This window comes from Bufo gargarizans, chromosome 9, assembly GCF_014858855.1.
Source record: "Bufo gargarizans isolate SCDJY-AF-19 chromosome 9, ASM1485885v1, whole genome shotgun sequence".
NCBI classification, from domain to species: Eukaryota; Metazoa; Chordata; class Amphibia; order Anura; family Bufonidae; genus Bufo; species Bufo gargarizans.
In genome coordinates, this window is record NC_058088.1 from 96494547 (window position 1) to 96515916 (window position 21370).

General features: G+C 40.2%; 1 protein-coding gene across 3 annotated transcripts in view; it reads left to right on the forward strand.

Annotated features, from left to right (window-relative positions):
• Nucleotides 1-21370, forward strand: part of TENM1 (teneurin transmembrane protein 1) — a 766344-nt gene that overhangs the window by 629670 nt on the left and 115304 nt on the right. For 2 of the 3 annotated variants that reach the window (XM_044305876.1, XM_044305877.1), the window contains exons 23-25: nucleotides 7006-7255; nucleotides 13394-13414; nucleotides 15596-15828. In XM_044305876.1, the coding sequence (XP_044161811.1) occupies nucleotides 7006-7255; nucleotides 13394-13414; nucleotides 15596-15828 (504 nt within the window). The remainder of the gene's footprint in view (nucleotides 1-7005; nucleotides 7256-13393; nucleotides 13415-15595; nucleotides 15829-21370) is intronic. The other variant, XM_044305878.1, reaches the window with a different exon arrangement.

Genomic DNA, 21370 nt, shown 5'->3' on the forward strand with positions numbered 1-21370 from the left:
ATATTAATTTTCACATTATTTAATGTTCATATAAGAAGGTTCAATGAGCTTCCTACAAACAACCCTGTTGCAAGCGCCAGGAATAATCACAGGCGAGAACTATATATATATATATATATATATATATATACACACACAGTATATATATTTATATATGTATATATATATATATATATATATATATATACACCATACAGACCAAAAGTTTGGACACACCTTCTCATTCAAAGAGTTTTCTTTATTTTCATGATTATGAAAATTGTAGATTCACACTGAAGGCATCAAAACTATGAATTAACACATGTGGAATTATATACATAACAAAAAAGTGTGAAACAACAGAAAATATGTCATATTCTAGGTTCTTCAAAGTAGCCACCTTTTGCTTTGATTACTGCTTTGCACACTCTTGGCATTCTCTTGATAAGGTTCAAGAGGTAGTCACCTGAAATGGTTTTCACTTCACAGGTGTGCCCTGTCAGGTTTAATAAGTGGGATTTCTTGCCTCATAAATGGGGTTGGGACCATCAGTTGCGTTGTGGAGAAGTCAGGTGGATACACAGCTGATAGTCCTACTGAATAGACTGTTAGAATTTGTATTATGGCAAGAAAAAGCAGCTAAGTAAAGAAAAACGAGTGGCCATCATTACTTTAAGAAATGAAGGTCAGTCAGTCCGAAAAATTGGGAAAACTTTGAAAGTGTCCCCAAGTGCAGTCACAAAAACCATCAAACGCTACAAAGAAACTGGCTTACATGCGGACCGCCCCAGGAAAGGAAGACCAAGAGTCACATCTGCTGCGGAGGATAAGTTCATCCGAGTCACCAGCCTCAGAAATCGCAGGTTAACAGCAGCTCAGATTAGAGACCAGGTCAATGCCACACAGAGTTCTAGCAGCAGACACATCTCTAGAACAACTGTTAAGAGGAGACTGTGTGAATCAGGCCTTCATGGTAGAATATCTGCTAAGAAACCACTGCTAAGGACAGGCAACAAGCAGAAGAGACATGTTTGGGCAAAAAGAACACAAGGAATGGACATTAGACCAGTGGAAATCTGTGCTTTGGTCTGATGAGTCCAAATTTGAGATCTTTGGTTCCAACCACCGTGTCTTTGTGCGACGCAGAAAAGGTAAACGGATGGACTCTACATGCCTGGTTCCCACCGAGAAGCATGGAGGAGGAGGTGTGATGGTGTGGGGGTGCTTTGCTGGTGACACTGTTGGGGATTTATTCAAAATTGAAGGCATACTGAACCAGCATGGCTACCACAGCATCTTGCAGCGGCATGCTATTCCATCCGGTTTGCGTTTAGTTGGACCATCATTTATTTTTCAACAGGACAATGACCCCAAACATACCTCCAGGCTGTGTAAGGGCTATTTGACCATGAAGGAGAGTGATGGGGTGCTGCGCCAGATGACCTGGCCTCCACAGTCACCGGACCTGAACCCAATCAAGATGGTTTGGGGTGAGCTGGACCGCAGAGTGAAGGCAAAAGGGCCAACAAGTGCTAAGCATCTCTGGGAACTCCTTCAAGACTGTTGGAAGATCATTTCAGGTGACAACCTCTTGAAGCTCATCAAGAGAATGCCAAGAGTTTGCAAAGCAGTAATCAAAGCAAAAGGTGGCTACTTTGAAGAACCTAGAATATGACATATTTTCAGTTGTTTCACACTTTTTTGTTATGTATATAATTCAACATGTGTTAATTCATAGTTTTGATGCCTTCAGTGTGAATCTACAATTTTCATAGTCATGAAAATAAAGAAAACTCTTTGAATGAGAAGGTGTGTCCAAACTTTATATACATATATATATATATATATATATATATATATATATATGTATATAAAAAAAAGCACAACACAAAAAAGTAGTTAAGCCGCATGCAATTCGCCTCTGGATTGACGACTAAGATTCTCCTTATATACACGTTGAGGAAAAAGGCAGCACGCCAAAAATTGTGAAGGAAAGGTGGATGTCTTTATTCACCCATGCATCAGCAAGGTTTAGCTCTACTCAATGGAGCATTTGAGCCTTATATTATATATTAAAATATAATAGTTGAAAGAAATTTTAATATGCATCACATGAAAAAATCAGTTTATTAGTATAGATAACTCCTTTAAGTACTATGGCTTCCTCATAGTTTTATCCTGAAAAGTGGATGCTCAGGAGAGATGCTATGCAGGAGAAATGCATTACTCTTGTACTTGGTGGTTGCCTGAAGGTCAGACCCTCACAACCATACTGGTAAATGGTCACTAACTTTTCAAAAACGGTGTAAAAATCAATAGTACAAGTGACCCTAAGAAACTTTGTAATATATCTTATCAAATAGAAATGTCTATTTCTTCAGCCAAAGAGATTGCATAGACAGTTAATTTCTTAGCCCAAGTACTTTATTTAAATCAGTGTAGGTCAGAACTTCTTTGTAATGTCCTCCATGATCCTGTGGCTGCTTCTGAGAGAGCGTGAGAAGGTTAGGAAGCAGATTATTCACTATTTTCTGTGTACAGTAGATGGACGCTAGCCTCTATCCACCAGATCTGGGAGAACAAGAAACTAAAGATCTAGTATACAGAGGGGAAACTGGCTAAAAATGGAATATACAAGTCACATGATGGCCAGAAATAGTGTTATTTCTAATGTACACACACTGTAATACTGATCACTGATAAGCTTGCAGGATAACAGGCTGAACTGGATGGACAAATGTCTTTTTTTCGGCCTTATATACTATATACTATGTTACTATGTAATGCAAAGTTTGTTCAATGGTTATGTACACCCTAAATATTCATTAATGTAATAACTTATACTTGGTGAAGAAGATACTCTTGGAGAAGGCTACAAAATTACTATTAATGCAATAAATTGCATTAATGCAATAAATTGCAAAATATTCAGTCTGGGCACTACATCACAACTTGAAATTCCATGCAAGGTTTGTCAATTACTACGTATGACACTGCATATTTCAGTGTCATACGTAGATGTTACATCCTAAATCAGTAACCAGGTTGTGCCAACTGGGTAGACAATGATATTGAAGGTCGATGCTACAGCCATGTAGATGGCCCTGACTGGTATGATGAGATGTAATGTATAATATGATAATAGAATTTAAGAGGCAAAGAGTTGTCATAGATCTTACATATTTCCAAACATTGATCATGTTTATTTTAGAACTTCAAGGTTCTGGTCTTCATAAATCTTCTTTGCAGATCAACATGCCCTTGTCATCATTATTTTTATTTCTCTTAATACGCAAAGGCCTTGTTCAGTGCCAGCTTACACAGTTTTATGTTTTTTTCCCCCTTTTTTCCCATTGTCCTTTCTCTGAGTGTGTAAAATGGTTTTCAAGAAAGTGTCAAGTTGATATTTAATGAACCTCTCAAAATGGAGAGATTTTATAGTTAAGTACTGAAGCTACAGTATTTGATTAGGTCACTGTCAAGTGTGCTATACAGTCACCTTTCTCCACTGACTGTGAGGAATATTTCCTCATTGCTACAAGACTGGCTTATAGCAATAATATAACATATAACTATTATCTATAATGCCTGTTCTTATAAATTGTTATTAATATAATGAATTCATAATTTTGAAAGCTTTGACCTTCATCAGATTGCCCCAAAGAAAATGTTCATACTTTGGCCGGTATCCATTTTATAGTTTTAGAAATAACATATATTATACTGTACTTTGACAGAATAAGAATTTCTTTTTTTGGCTTGTGTTATTTTGGGTTCCTAGAATGGTTTATGTCACTGCTGCTGATCATATAAATGATGATAGTAGTTGCGGCTCTCCGCTTGGGTATTTGATCATAATTTACTATTAGTTATATGCCTGGTAATTGACACTTTAAGCACTACTGTGATTTCCTTTCTAAGCTTATTGGCGCTTTACTTCAGGCAAAGCCGCTTTACTTTCCGAAATTACGAACTTAGCTAGAGATTACATATTTTCACAGTAGATAATTTGCTATCTCATTTGCAGGAAGATTATCAACTATGTAATTTTTATCATTTATGCTTTCAAAATTAACTACAGCTCTAAAGGGAGTCTTTTTGGTTTTTAATATGGGCTATTTTCAGAAATGTTTGCATTGAGGACATTTTTAAAAATGATGCTATGCAACCAATGTATTACTCAAAAATAAGATTGCAATATACAAAAATATGGGAAAACTAATACCAACATTTCTTAATTGTACATTATATTAAAATGATTTAAAATATTTTTATAGCTGATATATATTAAAAGGATTGTTCATATAAGACACACCTATACTGAACTGGCCGAGTTGGAGACTGGACAGATAGGTGGTGGGGCACATCCTTTTCTCTCTCTGTTCAAGGCTGTAGGAGTTTTGGAAACAACTGATCGCTGTTCTCCTGGAACCCACCCCTATGTGTATCCTGTGGATATGCCCCAAATATCTATAGCGGAAAACCGCTGTAACCAATGTTATATCCTGATAAAAAAAGACCAAAATGGTTTTATTTGAATTATCCTGCTTTCAAGTTGTCTGATATATCTTAACTCAGATAACTCTAATCAGACTAGTCTATAATAGTATACTTTATAAAACAGCAAATATAAGAGCTGTCAATATATGGAAACCCACACCGATATCCCAAAACGCAAAACCAAGTGTAGACATATGAGATGGAGTGGGCAAAGCAAATCAAATTTCTAAATTGAAAAGCTTTGGCCAAAAAAAACATGAACAGAAGGTCCTGGTGCTAGTTTGTTCTTTTTCCTCTGATAGGAGATAAGAATATAATAGATTTCATGCTGATTTCCCATATTTGCTTATTAAGTGTCAGCACCCTGCATAGATACACAGAATAGCATGTAAAAGGGACAAACCTAAAGTTGGGTACCTTACATCCAATGCAAGTCACATGGCCATGTATACCATTGATCTATGCAGAAAACATATTGGATCAGATTTACTAAGCCAAATGTGCTGTAATTCTGGCTCAATTTCCTCAAAAAACTGCCATACATGCCTTTAGGGCCATATATCCACAGCTTTACGGCACTGTGGCAGTAAAAAAAGTCGCAAATATTGCTGCACTTCTCTTGCTACTTTTGAAAAGAGGCGAGAAAAGTGGAAGGAGCCGAACAGGTGGTATGTTCCACAATGGCCAGACAGATTTACTATCATCGACAGACCTTATACTGAGACACTAAGGGGGTCATTTGTTATTCTGAAATATGGCTAAAATTGTTGCGATTCAGGCACCCATGGTGGCTCAACATTTATTTGCGCTTCTATCTGCGACTTTGCCCCGCTTACGCCAGATCTAAAATTGTAGGTATTGTGTGGACGGGAAAGGGGACAGGCCAGCTATAATTTTCTGTGCCTGTTTTAGGCATAGTAAATGGTCTAAACAAGCTGTCTTACATGTAGACTGGGGCTGGATGTGCCGAAGTTATGGAGAGGCCTGTACTTCTTCATAACTTGTGCATTACCACCGCCAAGCTTAGGGCTTTATTAAAACCAGCGTCTAAAACGTCAGTCTTAATAAATGTGTCCCTAAGTCGCTTTTTCTGACTTGCTATAGAAGGGGTGTAAATAAGAAGTAAAGAGGTCTGGATTTGAGGGAAGGGGCAAAGTTTAAAATTCATCACACCCTAAAATTTCTGTGTGAAAAAGAAACCACGGGGTGCATTTATTAAGGCTATCATGCCATTATTGTGATGTAAAAAAAAGTCTCAAATTATGGTGCATGGCATATATGTGCCATAATTTGCAACTTTTTGAGCTTCTAGACACTTTTCTAAAGTGGTGAGAAACGGGGCGAAGGGGCCCAAGGCTGCCTGGATTCATGATAAATTATGCCAGAAACTGGCGTATGATATAGCTCAAGTCTATGTCAGCCTCTAGCTGGGCATAGATTTAAATTTCTGGCATACAGAGAGGCAGAAATGCACCTAATTTATAAAGAGGCATCTGCCTCCTAATAAATTAAGTGCATCTCACTCCACCACATAGGGGATCAAGACTGGTGTTTGGGAACACCAGTCTTGATACATGTCCCCCTAAGAACTGGCATAAAGTTAAACATAAGTGTCTGAAGATGCACTAAATTTATCATACAGCATAAACTACTGTGATAAGTTTGGCATATATAGTCTAGATGTCTAAACAGTGCAAAGTTAGACCAGCACCTCCAAACAATATGAAGTACGTAAAGTACAGGTGCATGCTAACATGGCTGCAATACAAAAGTAAATACCATGGGGGTCATAACCCCTATATCTGGGGGTGGATCCGCCGACCTCTACTCCAGTGCCAGTGTCTAAATGTAAACCAGCTGCTATCAGTTTTATGCCGCCCTTGCCACTTTCCCAAAAAGAATGGGAAGGCGGCATGGGCAAAGGCCTGGCGAATTTATCTTCATTTATGCTAGTTTTCTGCCACAAATGAAGCCAGCAATCTATGGCAGCTCTGAGCTGTCGTAGACTTCTGTTAAATTGCAAAAATGGTCAGTACATGACTTCCAGTTCGTCAGCACGGGAAAGGAATCGCTGCAATGGAAATATAGCCAAAAAATAAGCTGATGAAGCCTGGACGGGCCGATACGCGTCCTCAATATGTATCTGTATTGATGAAATAAAGAAAGAGATGTTTTGAAGACAAAGAGCGTCTGCTGGGATTTTTTTTTTTTTGTACATTTCTACTAAGACGCACGGACTGCCAGAGGATGCACGTAATTTAGGACAAGATGTATGTGTATCCCAGAGCAAGGGATATCAAGACCGGAGCAGAAAGTGCTTATCTTGATAATTCTCCCCCTATATACTGTGTGCAACCAAAATAAAAAGCCAGACAAAACCATGACCTGACTGCATTTGATCCTATTTTGCCTACTGCTACAGAGCTAATTTTATATATACAGTATGTGTGTGTGCATATATATATACCTTACTGTATTGAGAAGTTGTACTATTATTTAATGTCCAAATTTCTTTTTTCTTATTAGGTATATTGCACAAAGGAGATGGAGAAAATATATTCATATCACAGCAGCCTCCTGTGATTTCTACACTGATGGGAAATGGTCTGCAGAGAACCCTCTCCTGCTCCTCCTGCAATGGACCAGTACATAACAACAAGCTCTTTGCTCCTGTTGCTATGGCAACCGGACCCGATGGGAGCATCTACATTGGCGATTTCAACTTTGTAAGACGGATACACCCATCTGGAAATGTCATAAGCATTTTAGAGCTTCGGTAATAATAATACTAATAATAATAAAGATTGTACCTTTGTTACCTCTATCAATGTGTGAGGATGAAACAGTTAATGTGTAGCAGTAGAGGGCTATGTGTTTCTTCGATGTGGTATTGTTGCCTTATATTGAGTGTATATTAATAATAGAGCGCTCTGGAACCTCATATGGGCAGATTCCAGTTCTCAGGAGGCTTGCAAAGTACAAGAGAAATTAGGACCATAAACTGAAGGCTGGAAAATATCCAAGATATTAACATTTATGGCAGTAGCAGGTGACAGTCACCAAGTGCTTTATGCTGATAGTGGCAGACAACTGCCTTATTCTCATTGCCGTAGATGAAGTGGTAGGTTCTCACAATGTGTTACTCGTGCAAAGCGCCGATTTCAGTTTTAAAACATCAATGTGAACATTCTGCTTTCTTCTCATCTAATAGTTTTTAATCTTTGAAAATCGAGTATAATTTAAATGAAGCAATGTTGTGTGCAAAAGGAAGCAAGTTCAGGAAGTGGTTTCTAGAAAATATAGCTTATTTGTTGTTTATTGAAAATAATATGATTGTCTACTGTATTTTCTGAGCATTTCAAAGTTTGTGCATACTGTTAGCAAATCATATGAGTTAGACAGAAGCTTTCTAGATGGGACCCTATCCTGACCATGTGATGGCACATATAGGTCCAGGACTCGTAACAGTTGTCTCTCTTGTGATGAGCCTGTAGTGTCAGGAGGCTGTTGCAGTGCTGGGACATAGAGACTTGTCACCATTCCAGTCCAGCAGAGGGAACCAGTTCCCAGCTAGAGATAATAGGGGAAGACAAAGCCTGCTACACAGGAGAAGTTCAAGTGGAACACTGTCCGTGAAATACAGGACTGGCATCATGCTTAGTGCAGGAGCGCACCGCGTCATTGCAACCAATGACGTTGTGCGCTCCTGCACTAAGCAGGGTGCCAGTCCGGTATCTCACGGACAGTGTTCCACAGACGTGTGAATGAGGCTTTACTCAGTTGTCAGAGTGAGTTTTTTGCCATCTACCTGCACCCCTTACAAGCCCGCCGCCAGTATAGTTATCATATGGCCATTTGATATGAAATTTGGGGGCTGGAGGTAAGAAGATATGCAGGACAAGTGCTTTCACTACACTTCACTACAGATCCTGTCCAGACCTCACAGATTCTAATTTCTATAAGTGCTGAAGAATATCAGAAAAAGAGGACACTTGCTTTTGAACCGCCATCTGTTAGGCAGAATAGATAGCCAGTGCGTAAAGCCTGAATTACGCCTGACGATTTTTCAGCAGATGATTACTAACGAGTGTTCATAGTACCGCTCGTTAGCGATCATCTGGCAGTCTAAGGCTACATGCACGCGACCGTTGTGTGTTTTGCGGTCCGCCAATTGCAGATCCGCAAAACACGGATGGCGTCAATGTGCGTTCCACAATTTGCAGAATGGCACGGACAGCCATTGATATAACTGCCTATTGTTGTCCGCAAAACGGACAAGAATAGGACAGGTTATTTTTTTTTGCGGGGCCACGGAACAGAGAAACGGATGCGTACAGTACACGGAGTGCTGTCCGCATCTTTTGCGGCCCTATTGAAGTGAATGGGTCCGCATCCGAGCTGCAAAAACTGCGGCTCGGATGCGGACCAAAACAACGGCCGTGTGCATGAGGCCTAACACTGCTGTCAATTGCCCGATGAACAAGCAAACGCTTGATCATTGGGCAATCTAAATCTTTTGACAGGTTAGGCTACTTTCACACTAGCGTTCGGAGCGGGTCCGTCTGATGTTTCATCAGACGGATCCGCTCCTATAATGCAGACGTTTGCATCCGTTCAGAACGGATCCGTCTGCATTATAACTTAGAAAAATTTCTAAGTGTGAAAGTAGCCTGAGCGGATCCATTCAGACTTTACATTGAAAGTCAATGGGGGACGGATCCACTTGAAGATTGAGCCATATGGTGTCATCTTCAAGCGGATCCGTCCCCATTGACTTCCATTATAAGTCTGGACGGATCCGCTCGCCTCCGCACGGCCAGGCGGACACCCGAACGCTGCTTGCAGCGTTCAGGTGTCCGCTCACTGAGCGGAGGCTGAGCGCTGGCAGGCGGATGCATTCTCAGTGGATCCGCCTCCACTGAGAATGCATTAGGGCCAGACGGCTGCGTTCAGGGCCGCTTGTGAGCCCCTTCAAACGGAGCTCACGAGCGGACACCTGAACGCAGGTGTGAAAGTAGCCTTATACAAAATCATCATTTGCAGGTGGCAGATCGTGGTGTCTAATCACATTCTGCTGCCAGCAAACAATGATTCAGAATAGGGAAGAGCGATGGTATAACGATCACTCCTCCCTATACTGAGGGGGAGATCGCTGCATGTAATAGCAGTGGTTCCCCCGCTGATAAGTAGGCGATTGCCAAGAGGTAACGTTTGCTTCCTGACAATTGTCTGTTAAATCAGGCTGTGCAATATAGCCTTCACACTCATCGCTGCCATATAAGCATTCTTCTAGGAGCCCCTAGTTCCATCCTCGTCACACCATTAAACTCTGACCTCTGTCACATCGCTAGTGTGAGAATGAATGGCTCCCCTGCTTCTCCACTATATTCACTGTATACGCAGATGCATATGAAAGTGATGTCGCTACTGGAGAGGAGGGGGGGGGTTATTGCCAGGGGGCAATGGCGGCCATCCGGTTTCTGCGGGCCCACACATTTGCGTGGTCTTCAGGGTCACCAGATCCACTTATGATTGCATGTTTGCCAATTTATTTAAATGGGCAGCATGTCATACTACATTTCTCCTGCACTGACCCTTAAACCATCCCCTGGAAATAACCGGAGAATACATCTGCTGGACCTGAGCCGATCTGCGTATTGCCTAAAGTCATCATTTAGACATGATGTTCCCTTTACGTGAAAATAAAACCAAGTGAATATGTAATAACCCATAAAATGTGCATCTTTCCAGGAGATAATAATACTCAGATTTCAGAGGTTACCAAGACCTTCTTGATCAGACATTCAGGGGCGGACATACAGTACCATATGTGCAACCTATGCATCTGAACAGGGGCCCAGTGGGAAGAGGGGCCCACTGCCAACCTAAAAGCATCAGCTTACTGTCTATTAGATTGTATGTAATGGACTGAATCGATGAGTTTCATGGCTCATAGTAACTAGTGGATTGTCAGAGAGACATAGAGTATGATGAGCCATTGCCAATAAAGGAGCCCATATGCTGGCTGCCTCTGCCCCTGCAGCTATTAGTAGAGTATTCAACAGGATAAAAAGAAGTTGATAAAAAGTCCTTTCAATTCCATGGCGTACAAGAAATAAAAGCGTAAACTGTACAGTGATTTTGCTACTATCCTCAACCCAAGTAGTCAAAGTAATCCTAGCATGAAACACAATATTTCCAATTTTCTATTAATGCATGAACGGTTCATTTACGATATTAGCATTTTTACAGTACCTAATTTTATGTGCTCAACATTACCCAACTCAATCAGACTTCCGCCTCTGGTGATGAAGAATTTTCATAAAAACTCACGTGGATACACTGTACTTTCTCAAGCAGAACAAACAGCAACATGAGATTACATTTCATGTAGCCTTGAGATTGTTTTCCTATAAATAAGTAAATGAATCTGAACTTGTACTTAGCAATGCAATTATTTGTTAATGACGAGACACTGCTAGGGTTCTTGTAGCACTAATTTAAAATGATTTGCAGAGCACCTTCAAAACAAGATGTTAAATCCAGAAAGTATATCCTGGGGCTACTCGTAAGTGTCAAAAGAATTAAAATTACCATTTCTAGCACTGTATACAGCAGAGTAGAAAGTAATCAATGGTATGTCAGCATATTGCCTTTGTATTAGTGCTGTTATTGATACACCCATGAAAACTAAGTAGAATTGGGCTGTATTAGTAAGCATACTTGGAATATTTTTTTCATTATGATACTGAAAAAGGTTTTTCTCAAATATTTCTTCTCACAAGAAATTTCTTCAGTTAGAAACTTAAAAAAGACTTCCACATGATTAAAGTGCTTTACCATTTTTAATATCATTTGGGGTCATTGACCCGGAACTGTTAAAATTTACAAAATTAAAAACTTATGCCCATCTCAAAAGAGGATCGTACATTTCTAAGACCCCCATGATTATGGGGTGGGTCCATCTTTAAAATGAATGGGCTCCTGTACTGATTTAGAGTCCTTCACTGTTTTCCCAGAAGCATGAACTCGATGGGGCTACAGCGCACTTTCATCCTCAGGATTGACGAGAGTCCCAGGTGTTGTACCTCTAACAATTAAAAGGGAATGCATATCCTATCAATAGCAACCTATTTAAGGTGCTGGACGGAATTTGAGTTATGAACAAAAGCTTTCTTGACCCATGCAGCAGATTTGTTGCAGACTTTTTTGCCGCTATAAATTAGCGATTACACCCTTATTGACAGCTGAAGTGTGCTTAGTGTAATGCAGTCTGATGTAATTTTTAGGCATTGCTTTTTTATATATTAAACTAGAAATCTACAAAGAACAAAGTCATCCTTTATACTTTTTCTCTGTTAAAGAAGTTGTCCCATGAAAAATATTCTACAATTTTCAAACCAGCACCTGGATACTTTTGCAATTGCAATTAATTAAAAATTTTGCATAGCCACTGAGCTACTCAATAAAATGTACTGTATAGCGCCACCTGCGTTTTGTTTTTTCTTATTTCTTTGACCTGCTCACTGAGATGGCCACACATGCTCAATTTCATCCTTTAACTGCCTCCTGAGTTGTGATAGGGAGAGCTAAGACACGCCTCCTGAGCTGTGATAGGGAGAGCTGAGACACGCCTCCTGAGCTGTGATAGGGGGAGCATGGACACGCCTCCTGAGCTGCAGCAGAAAAGACATCCCCAGCTTGATATAAATCTAGCAGAGCAAGGAATTGGGAGATATCTGTACCCATGTAAGGTACAGGGCTGGTTCTGGCTTTGTTAGAAAGAGATTGTCATGTACTATATGATGTCATGAGGTCTAATTTTCATTTTTTACATTAGTCATGGTACTTACTTGATGGTGGTGCCAGAGGTGATCATATCCTAGCAAGGAAATAAACTGTTAAGGTTTCAGAAGGTTCAGTAATGTGACGCTAGATCTTTTTTGGCACAGATTAAACATTTGCTATATATATAAATATACAATAAGAAAAGTGCCAGTCGGAAACCTTAGTTTGTTTTAAAATGTATTTGGTTAATAACCTTGAATCTGATTGGTTACTCTCGCACATTGTTATTAGAAATGTGTTAATTCATGAGGCCCATTTGTCAATTACATGGGGTTCTCTTTTTAACCCTTATGCTGCCAGGGCTACTTTGGCACTTTTGACAAAAATTAAATATGAATTATAAAAAAGATCCATATTATACCTCAATACCCAAATATTTTCTGACTTAGCCCTTCATACTCATGTGCACCTTCATGCAATTTTGCAGTTTGACATTTAGTAGAGATGCATAAAAAGTCCTGGTTATCCTGACGTAGCCTCCCACCCAGTGAAGCCAGTACTCTCTGCTCTGCAGTGATGAGGGGCAATCATCCTGAAACAGATGTCTGCAGATGCTGGCCTATTATCCAAGTCATGCTCTGGCATTAGAGGCAGAGCTGGCTAAGAGCTCATTAGCATACCCTCTTCCCAGAATTTCAGAGGAGCATTGCCTGGCCTATAAAGCTCCTCATGCTATTTAGGCACTCTCTATAAGGAGATATAGTATACCCCTAACATTGACAAGATGAGCTTAATGGACATAGCTCAGGGTTGTCTATTAGGGTTACATGACTATTTTATTATTATAGTCATGGATTACAAGGATAAATGTCAGTACATGACTCTAGTGGTCAAATTTGATGACTTATTGGAACATTTTGTGTTGAAGTTCATTCATTCATTTAGTTATTCTTGTCACGTTATGCAATGTTAGGGGTGAGTCATTTTTGACATATTCCTCTAATGCTTTAATCACTGAGCTGCTTATTTGCTTTACTTGTGTGCTGTGCCTTTGTATGCAGTAAGCTAAGATTATTTCTATTTCTCTTTTTCCCTGTATTACTGCGGACTTGATTTATTATAACAGAAACAGGGACACGAGACACAGGTAAGTGAATCACCAGTGCAGTCATTTGTAACTATTGATTTACAATACGAGAAAAAAAAAAAATTCGACGGATGCAATATATTACTAATCCAGTCAAGAATCGAATAAATGTGTACATGAGCAGTATTCATGGCACAAAGGGATTCCATCTAATACCATTTTTTTGTCTGGCCATGTGTATAAGATCAAGCCATCATGTTTGTTCCTATCAATCAATCATTTATAGAATGTGCCCTCCAACAACACAGCATTGCAAATCAGCTCAGGATCCTCTCAGTATACACTGTTCAGGCTCTGTCTATATCATATGTATGGCATGAATTCAACGTAGCTGTTTCAACAGTGCCGCCAAAGCCACGTTTCAGTGCCATTGAAGGCATGTACAGTACCTACTTTTACAGGTCAAACCTATGAGAAAAAGACACCCGTTTGACATACGTTTGGTCAGTAGAAGTCTATGAGCACATTAGATACCTAGGTAGCATGGAACTCAAACATTATATGAACTGAAGCTGTAGACACTTCAGCTTATTAGGCATGGGTACAATTAGGAGCATCATTCATTTTGCTAATGACTTATGTTGAGGCCCAGAAAATTACTTATGTTGAGGCCTACTTTCTCCATGTCCAATATCCAAAGATTCTGTAAGCCATTGTGGTTTTAACTGTTGTTTTTTGTAACCTATTGACCTAGTGGTTTAATAGCTCTTTGGTAAATAAAAAATAATTTTAAAAAAGTAGTTTATGGTGGATACTGCAATGTTTTAAAGATATCTTTGCATTATAGAAGGTAATCATTGGCTTGAAAAGTTGTTACTTGACAGTTCTAGTCTATGGTACTAATAAGAAGCTATAACACTTGGCTTGCTTTGATGTATGACCTTTTGGCTTGTTGTGATTTTCCATGTTCCACTTGCATATATTTCCATCATCATACATAGCGGCAGACTGTTTACGTGCATTGTCAAAATTTTAGAAATTTAAACCCAAGGGTGAAACAATGACTAAGTACACCAAACAGCTATTATGCACCTGACACTTTGCCCACTGCTAGGAAAGATTAAAATGTTTGCTAGTAAAGCAGGCTCTCTAATTGCAAACAAGCCATCTCCATGACAACATCAATCAATCAATGATCTGGGGTTGAATGTGAAAATCTCTATTTTCCACTCAAGCTGCAGAATTCAATTGTTATATCTCTAAAATACATTTGTTAGACTTTACTAAAACATTTTCTCTAGGTTAGGATAGAAAAGGTTATCAAGGTCTAATAGTATTTGATTGTAAAGTAGCCTCAAATGTTCAAACTTGGTTATATTTTGGTCTGTACATTACCACATCAACTAAGAAATGGCAACACTTTATTCTCAGTGAAATAAGCAGAGAATGGAATAGTCTTTTACAAAAGTTGGACAATCCCCACATCTTGTTAGAAGTGAGTTTTGTCAATAAGCCGATCCCAAAATGTCTCCTTCATGTAACCGCAGGCAATCAGCTGCAAAGTGATGGAAATCTAGCAGTGAATGTTCAATTTTTCTGCTCCACTACAGGATAAATTAAGCATTAAACAATGCCCATTCAAATCAATGGGCTGTCTGGAAATTGCAGGACAGGAAAAGGCCTCCTGGTTGAGAGATATTGTTCCGACACTGCTCTCGTCTCTGAAAAAGAGATAAGGATCCTCAGCCAAGGATCCCCAATATTAAATGGGTTGTCTAGCCAATAAAAAAAAAAAAAAGGTTCATAATGGCGTCAATAAAATAAATCATAGTCAACTTAACAATCTCGGTTGCTCTTATTCATATGGTTCCAAGGAACCCTGCCAGTCTCTGCTTCCTTGTCCCACCAAATATGGAAATATGACAACTCAGCCAATATCACCGGCTGAGCTGGGTCACTATTGCTGCCAGTGATCGGCTGAGCTTTAACATTACCTGTTTTGAGAGGGACCAGGAATTAGAGACCAACAGGGGAACCCTGGAAGCAGTTTTGGATCAGTATTTTCATAGTATTTTCATCTCATGTTGAGTAATCTGAGGGAAAAATGAATAATACTCATAAAAAAATATCTGACATAGAAGGAACTACAGTTGCATTATAAAGAGATATGGCATAGCTGAATTAACCACAACTATGTAGATATACAATATAAATTGTAATCCACCATATTCTCTCTTCCAGTACTAGCCCAGCTCATAAATATTATTTGGCCGTGGATCCCTCTTCAGAGTCTTTGTACTTGTCGGATACCAATACCAGGAAGATCTATAGAGTGAAATCGCTTTCTGATGTTAAGGAGCTGTCAAAGAATTTTGAAGTGGTAGCTGGGACAGGTGATCAATGTCTCCCATTTGACCAAAGCCACTGTGGAGATGGAGAAAAAGCAAATGATGCTTCACTTAACAGTCCAAGAGGTAAACTGAAATAAAAAGTAAATAAGTATATTAATTTTGCATGATGACAAATTATATTTTGATGTTTAAGTTTGGTAATGTAGCACATTAAAATAACTATGAATAAAAATGAGAGGTTTTTAAAAGGGGGTGTCCAGCCTTTTATTTATTTTTTACTATTTTTTTATTTTAACCCCTGTTTGCTGCATTTGTAGAAACAAACAAACTCACCTGCTCCCCACCATTAATCTGTGTCATTCATGGAGCTGTACATTGTAATAGATGCTAATAAATTCAAGTTTTAGAAGATTTCCATTGCAGGGCGTTTTTTTCTTCACCTGCTCTCCACCCCTCCGTTCAAGCTCCCTGGCTCCATTCACTGGTCTTCTGGTCCCCATCTGTAAACTTCCAGACAAACTGGGTTCTATGCACTGCTGCAACTAATTACCGACCTCAATGACATGTCCCTTGATGAGACGTTACCACTAATACAAGTCATTGGCTATAGCGGCACATGTGACCCCATTTGTCTGGAAGTTTACAGACTGGGACTGGAATACCATAAAAGGAGCCAACGAGCCAGAACAGAGCAGCGAAAAGCAGGTGAGCATGTTTATTATTCCCACATGTACAGCAGGCTGGGGTTGAAATTTTAAAAATGTTAGAAAAAGATGATCACCCTTTTTGAAAACACTTTTCTTTATTTATTCTTCCATTTTCAAACACTTAGATTCACTTTAAATCAAGAAAATGGTGAATTGATTCTACCATCTTTCGCTTCTAACCTAGGTGTATGCCTAGACCATCAAGGTTAGTTTTTTTACCCTAGATGTCTATCTCAAGGAAGTGAAAGACCAAATTCTGGAACCATTAAGGTTGTCAATTAAGTTAATTAAAACTAGTTGTGACGGAAGGAAGGGAAGAGTGCAGCTCTGGACTCCACCCGCACCTCTGTCCCTACCTATTTGCACGACTCGTCCTATCTGACAGCGTACAACTTGACGGCAGTCCCTAGTTTAAATATGTGCAGGGGCCTAAAAGCAAAGGGAAAACCGTGAACAGAGTCAGGGAAGCAAGAGTCAAAAACCTGGAGGTCACGCAGTACACAGGGAAAAACACAATAGAAAGGTCACAAACAAAGCCGAGGTCAGAAGCCAAGAGGTCATGTCAAATACAAATGGCGGTAGCTAGGTCGAAATAAAAAACAAAGCCGAGGTCAAAACAAGCAAGGTCTCAATATATAAAGAAAGCTGGTGAGGGTAACTAGACCAATCACAGGCAACCTGTGACCAGCAAGCTGCCTGTTTAAATAGCATGAACAAGTGAGTCACGTGATGTGGCCAGCGTCACGTGACCCAAGTACAGTCCAAACTATCTGAGCGCCGATTACTCACGATCGGCACTCAGTTCACACATCAGCTAGGAGGCCACTGGCAGCGCTGAGGAGGCGAGGACGCCGGCCACGTCCTCGCTTCTGCACAGAGGCAGGATGCCGGCGGCGCAAGAAGGAGGAAGCGAGTCGCCGGCTCCCCGTTACACTAGTACTGTGTTTAAAAATAATTGCTCTCACAATAACAACTTTGCTTAAATGGGTTAGCCCATGAAAAATAGTATTAATAAATACAAACAGCATGTTAAAATAATAAAGTAATTTGTCAACTGAAATATATAAATATTGCATTGGTGGCAAAAGTAGCACCCCTACGTTTTTCCCACTGCCAATAGCAATATTGAATAGTGAATCATGATATGGTGGACGTGCATAAGGCAGTCATCTTGGTCTGATAGCCTCAGCACATGGCTTTGGATTAATCTAGTGTGGTGATGCTTCTTCTTACATATCAGAGGAGAAGAGTGAAACTATCTGCTTCCTCCATCAAGTAGAGAAGTAACATAACCAGACTGGAATAATGAGCAGCCAGAGCTAGCAGACCAAGATGAAGAATGTATCCTTATCCACCACAACTTGATTCACTAGGTGGACACAGCTGTCAGCAGTGATGAAAAAACTAGGAGGCACTACCTTTGCCATTAATGTAAGTTATCTTAATAAAGTCAAAACATTAAAAATTTACTAACTGGGCATTGTCATGGGATAACCTAATTAATGAAGTGTTTTCAGGCTGGCCACTTACAGTTGCGCACTATTGCCATGATTACATAGAAACATAGAAGAATGAAAAAACAATATGGTTCATCTAGTCTGCCCTTATCACTTATCTTAGGATAGACATGTGTTTACTACTGAACTACTCTTTCGGTGTAAAATTATTGGGCCTGATCTGCCTCCCAACTTATTTTAGATTGTGCCTCATGTTCTTGAAGTTTGTATTAAAAACATTTCCCTTCTGAACCTTATTTATGCCTTTAACATATTTAAAAAAGGATTCGATCACCCCCCCCCCCTTTCCTTCTTACCTCATTTACACAAGACATTTCTGCCTAGTACAGGGCTTTTTGAGAACCATCAGTAAGCAACAATGAATCTCCTCACCCAGCAAAGAGGAATCTCCTCATCCCCAGTTGCGAGTGTCATACAGATGGAAATGTCTATAAACCCTCTACCATGATTTGTCAAACCACCAGACTTTCATTGGTTGTTAAAAAAAAAATCTGTTGTGAAATAAGCCTTGTCTACCATGGTCTAATGTTTTCTAGGGTCTCAAAGCATTTTTAGCACCATGGAATGGAGAAATATACGGGTAACTTTCTGGATGGGTTCCATAATAACTTATGTTTTCTAATTAGGTCAGAAAGTTTCTTCATGAAAGAAATAGTTATTTAATCATATCAGATTTAAAACTTGTGTTTTCTTGAAAAGAGCATATAAACCCCTGCATCCCTGCCCTTATGTTTGTCCTTAATATCTAGTTAAATATTGTAGCAATTTGCAAATCAATCTAAGACAGGCGATTACACAAAAATCACATTCTAATTAGACTTCTATAAACTTCTGAGCATAATTAACTATTCCCTGGTTGTGCAGACAGGAGAAATATGTTCGTCAATAAATCAAAATCAAAGACAAGATAATTAATATTTATTTAGTACTTAAAAACCATTCAACAAAATGTAAATTGAAGTTGTGACATTAATAACTTGTTATATGATGTAGTTAAAAAAGTGTATTGCCTGCAAAACTGCAATACTTCTGTTATCAGAGAGATACTGTGAAATACATATGTTGCTTCTAGAACAGACACCTTTGCATCAAGAAGAATGTATTCCAAAACTGTCAATGTATGCAAGCTCAACAGATTCAAACAGATAATGGCAGAAGGTGGTAAAAATGTAGATCATTACTGTGGATACAAGCTGTGTAAAAAAAAAAAGAAGAAGAAGAAACATAATGAAAACTTTAAAGAGGCTTTCTAAAAGTAAAACACAGATGCCCTATTCTTAAAGGACATCTGTCAGCAGATTTGTACCTATGAAACTGGCTGCCCTGTTGCATGTGTGCTTGGTAGCTGAAGACATCTGTGTTGGTCCCATGTTGGTTTTAATTTATGAAAATGAGGCTCTAGGAGCATTGGGGGTGTTGCAGTTATACCTAGAGGCTAAGTTCTCTCTGCAACTTTATTTAACTAGCCTCCTAGTTGCTCACTTGCGTGTATTAAAACATTGGTTTAGATGTCCCATATTATAATACTAATGGTAGCATAGTTTACATTCTAGCAACTAACAATCTAATAAACAACTCAGGGTCAGGGCAGGCAACGAATAATCAATATGGAGGTCAGGCACAGGTCAGGCACTGGACAAGTAATATCCAGGAAACAGGCATAAAGTCAACACATGTGCAGACAACATAAACTGCACACCTTTGCAGGTTACTAACAAGCTAAAAAAATGCTGCTTGGGTACCCTACTACATAGGAAGGTGCCTTAACTACTCCAAGGTAGCCAGCCATAGACTGGAGCAGATTAAGTTGCATGTGCACCACCCCTTTAAAAGCCAAAGGTGGCACACATGCTGTCACAACCAGACAGCTGAGAAGCTCTGACAGAAGCCTTTCAGAACCTCTTTCTTGAGTTTTTATTGTTTTGAATTTCAGTTCCTCATCTCGTTAGCCTCTCTCAGCTGTCATGTAGTTGGACTGATTGCATCCCTTTAAATTCCTCCCCATAATGCATTAGTGTGCGGCTTATATAACTTCCTGGAGTGTGTGTGCATGCTGATCCTATCTTCCAGCCTTCTACAAGATAAGTGCTGTACATTTATTTGTGATTTTCTGTTTGCTGGATCCCAGGTGACCCTGACTCCCTCCGTGTCTAGTGTAGGGAGCCGGTGGTCGTGTCCCCTCACTATTGTAGGGTGTTCAGGTGGTATATAGTCGAGGTACATGGATATGCGATCATCCACCATTGGGATTTTCGCATAGGCTGAGCAGACAGGGAGAGAGCCAGGTCTGATGCAGGGGTCTCCCTTTTGTTCCTTAGTTTTGGATCCAGTGAGTCATATATTCATTTTTGCATTGTCTTGTTTCCTATACACCTTCCGTGACACATGCACCCTACGGGCAAAGGAGAAGAGGCCTTGCCAGCAAGCAGACCACAGCTTCTGTTGAGGGACAGAGCAAGCCCTGTAGCTAGGCCCACCAGGAATTGGAGAAAAGGAGGTGGGTCCACGCCTCCTTTTAGAAACACGGGACTGGTAAGTCGAGCAGTGACTTCCATCCTGAAAAAGATGGTCTATCATTAGAATGTGACATAACTTTATTATCGGTAGGGATTAGTGTTGATCGAGCACCAAAGTGCTCGGGTGTTCTGGTGCTCGAGTAGAACACTTTGGGATGCTCGGGTGCTCTACAGAGCACCCAAGCACAATGGAAGTCAATGGGAGAACCCGAACATTAAACCAGGCACCCCCTGCTCTGAAGAGGGGAGGGTGTCTCACAGAAAAAGGTCAGAAATTGATGGAAACGCAGCTGAAATGGTTCATGAACAGCATGGGGAGGATGTCTGGATACAGGGCGGGAGGACATCCGGACCTGTGTCTTGGACAGGGGATTAGCCAGCACATAACACAGGGGAAGAGGAGGCAGTGGTGTGACCCGCAGACACTGATTGTGGACCCAGGCGTTCGGCCCACCTATTAGGATGCTGATGGTGGTGAGGTTGCTAGTGTTCACGCCCCTGCTCATTTTGGTACGGAATAGGTTGCAAATGACAATTCTTTTATCGTCCTCACTGTCCTCAAAAAAGTGCCAGACTGCGGAACACCTACCCCTTGGCAAGGAATATTGCCGCAAGGGGGTGCTCCGGGTAACAGTTGCGAGCCTGTTTGGTGTTGCCCGCCTTCTCCCTTTTACCACCCCACTGCCTCTTCCAGCCTGTTGCGGTGCTGCGGATCCCTCCCCTCTGTACTGCTGTCCTCGCTCGGCTTGCCACCTTCCCAGGTTGCATCAGTGATTTCATTGTCTACCACCTCCTCTTCCACTTCCTCACTTTGGTCATCCTCCTGACTTGTTGACCTAACAACAACCTCAATTATTGACAACTGTGTCTCATCCTTATCATCAACCTCTTGAGACACTAATTGCGGTTGACTTATTGGCAACTG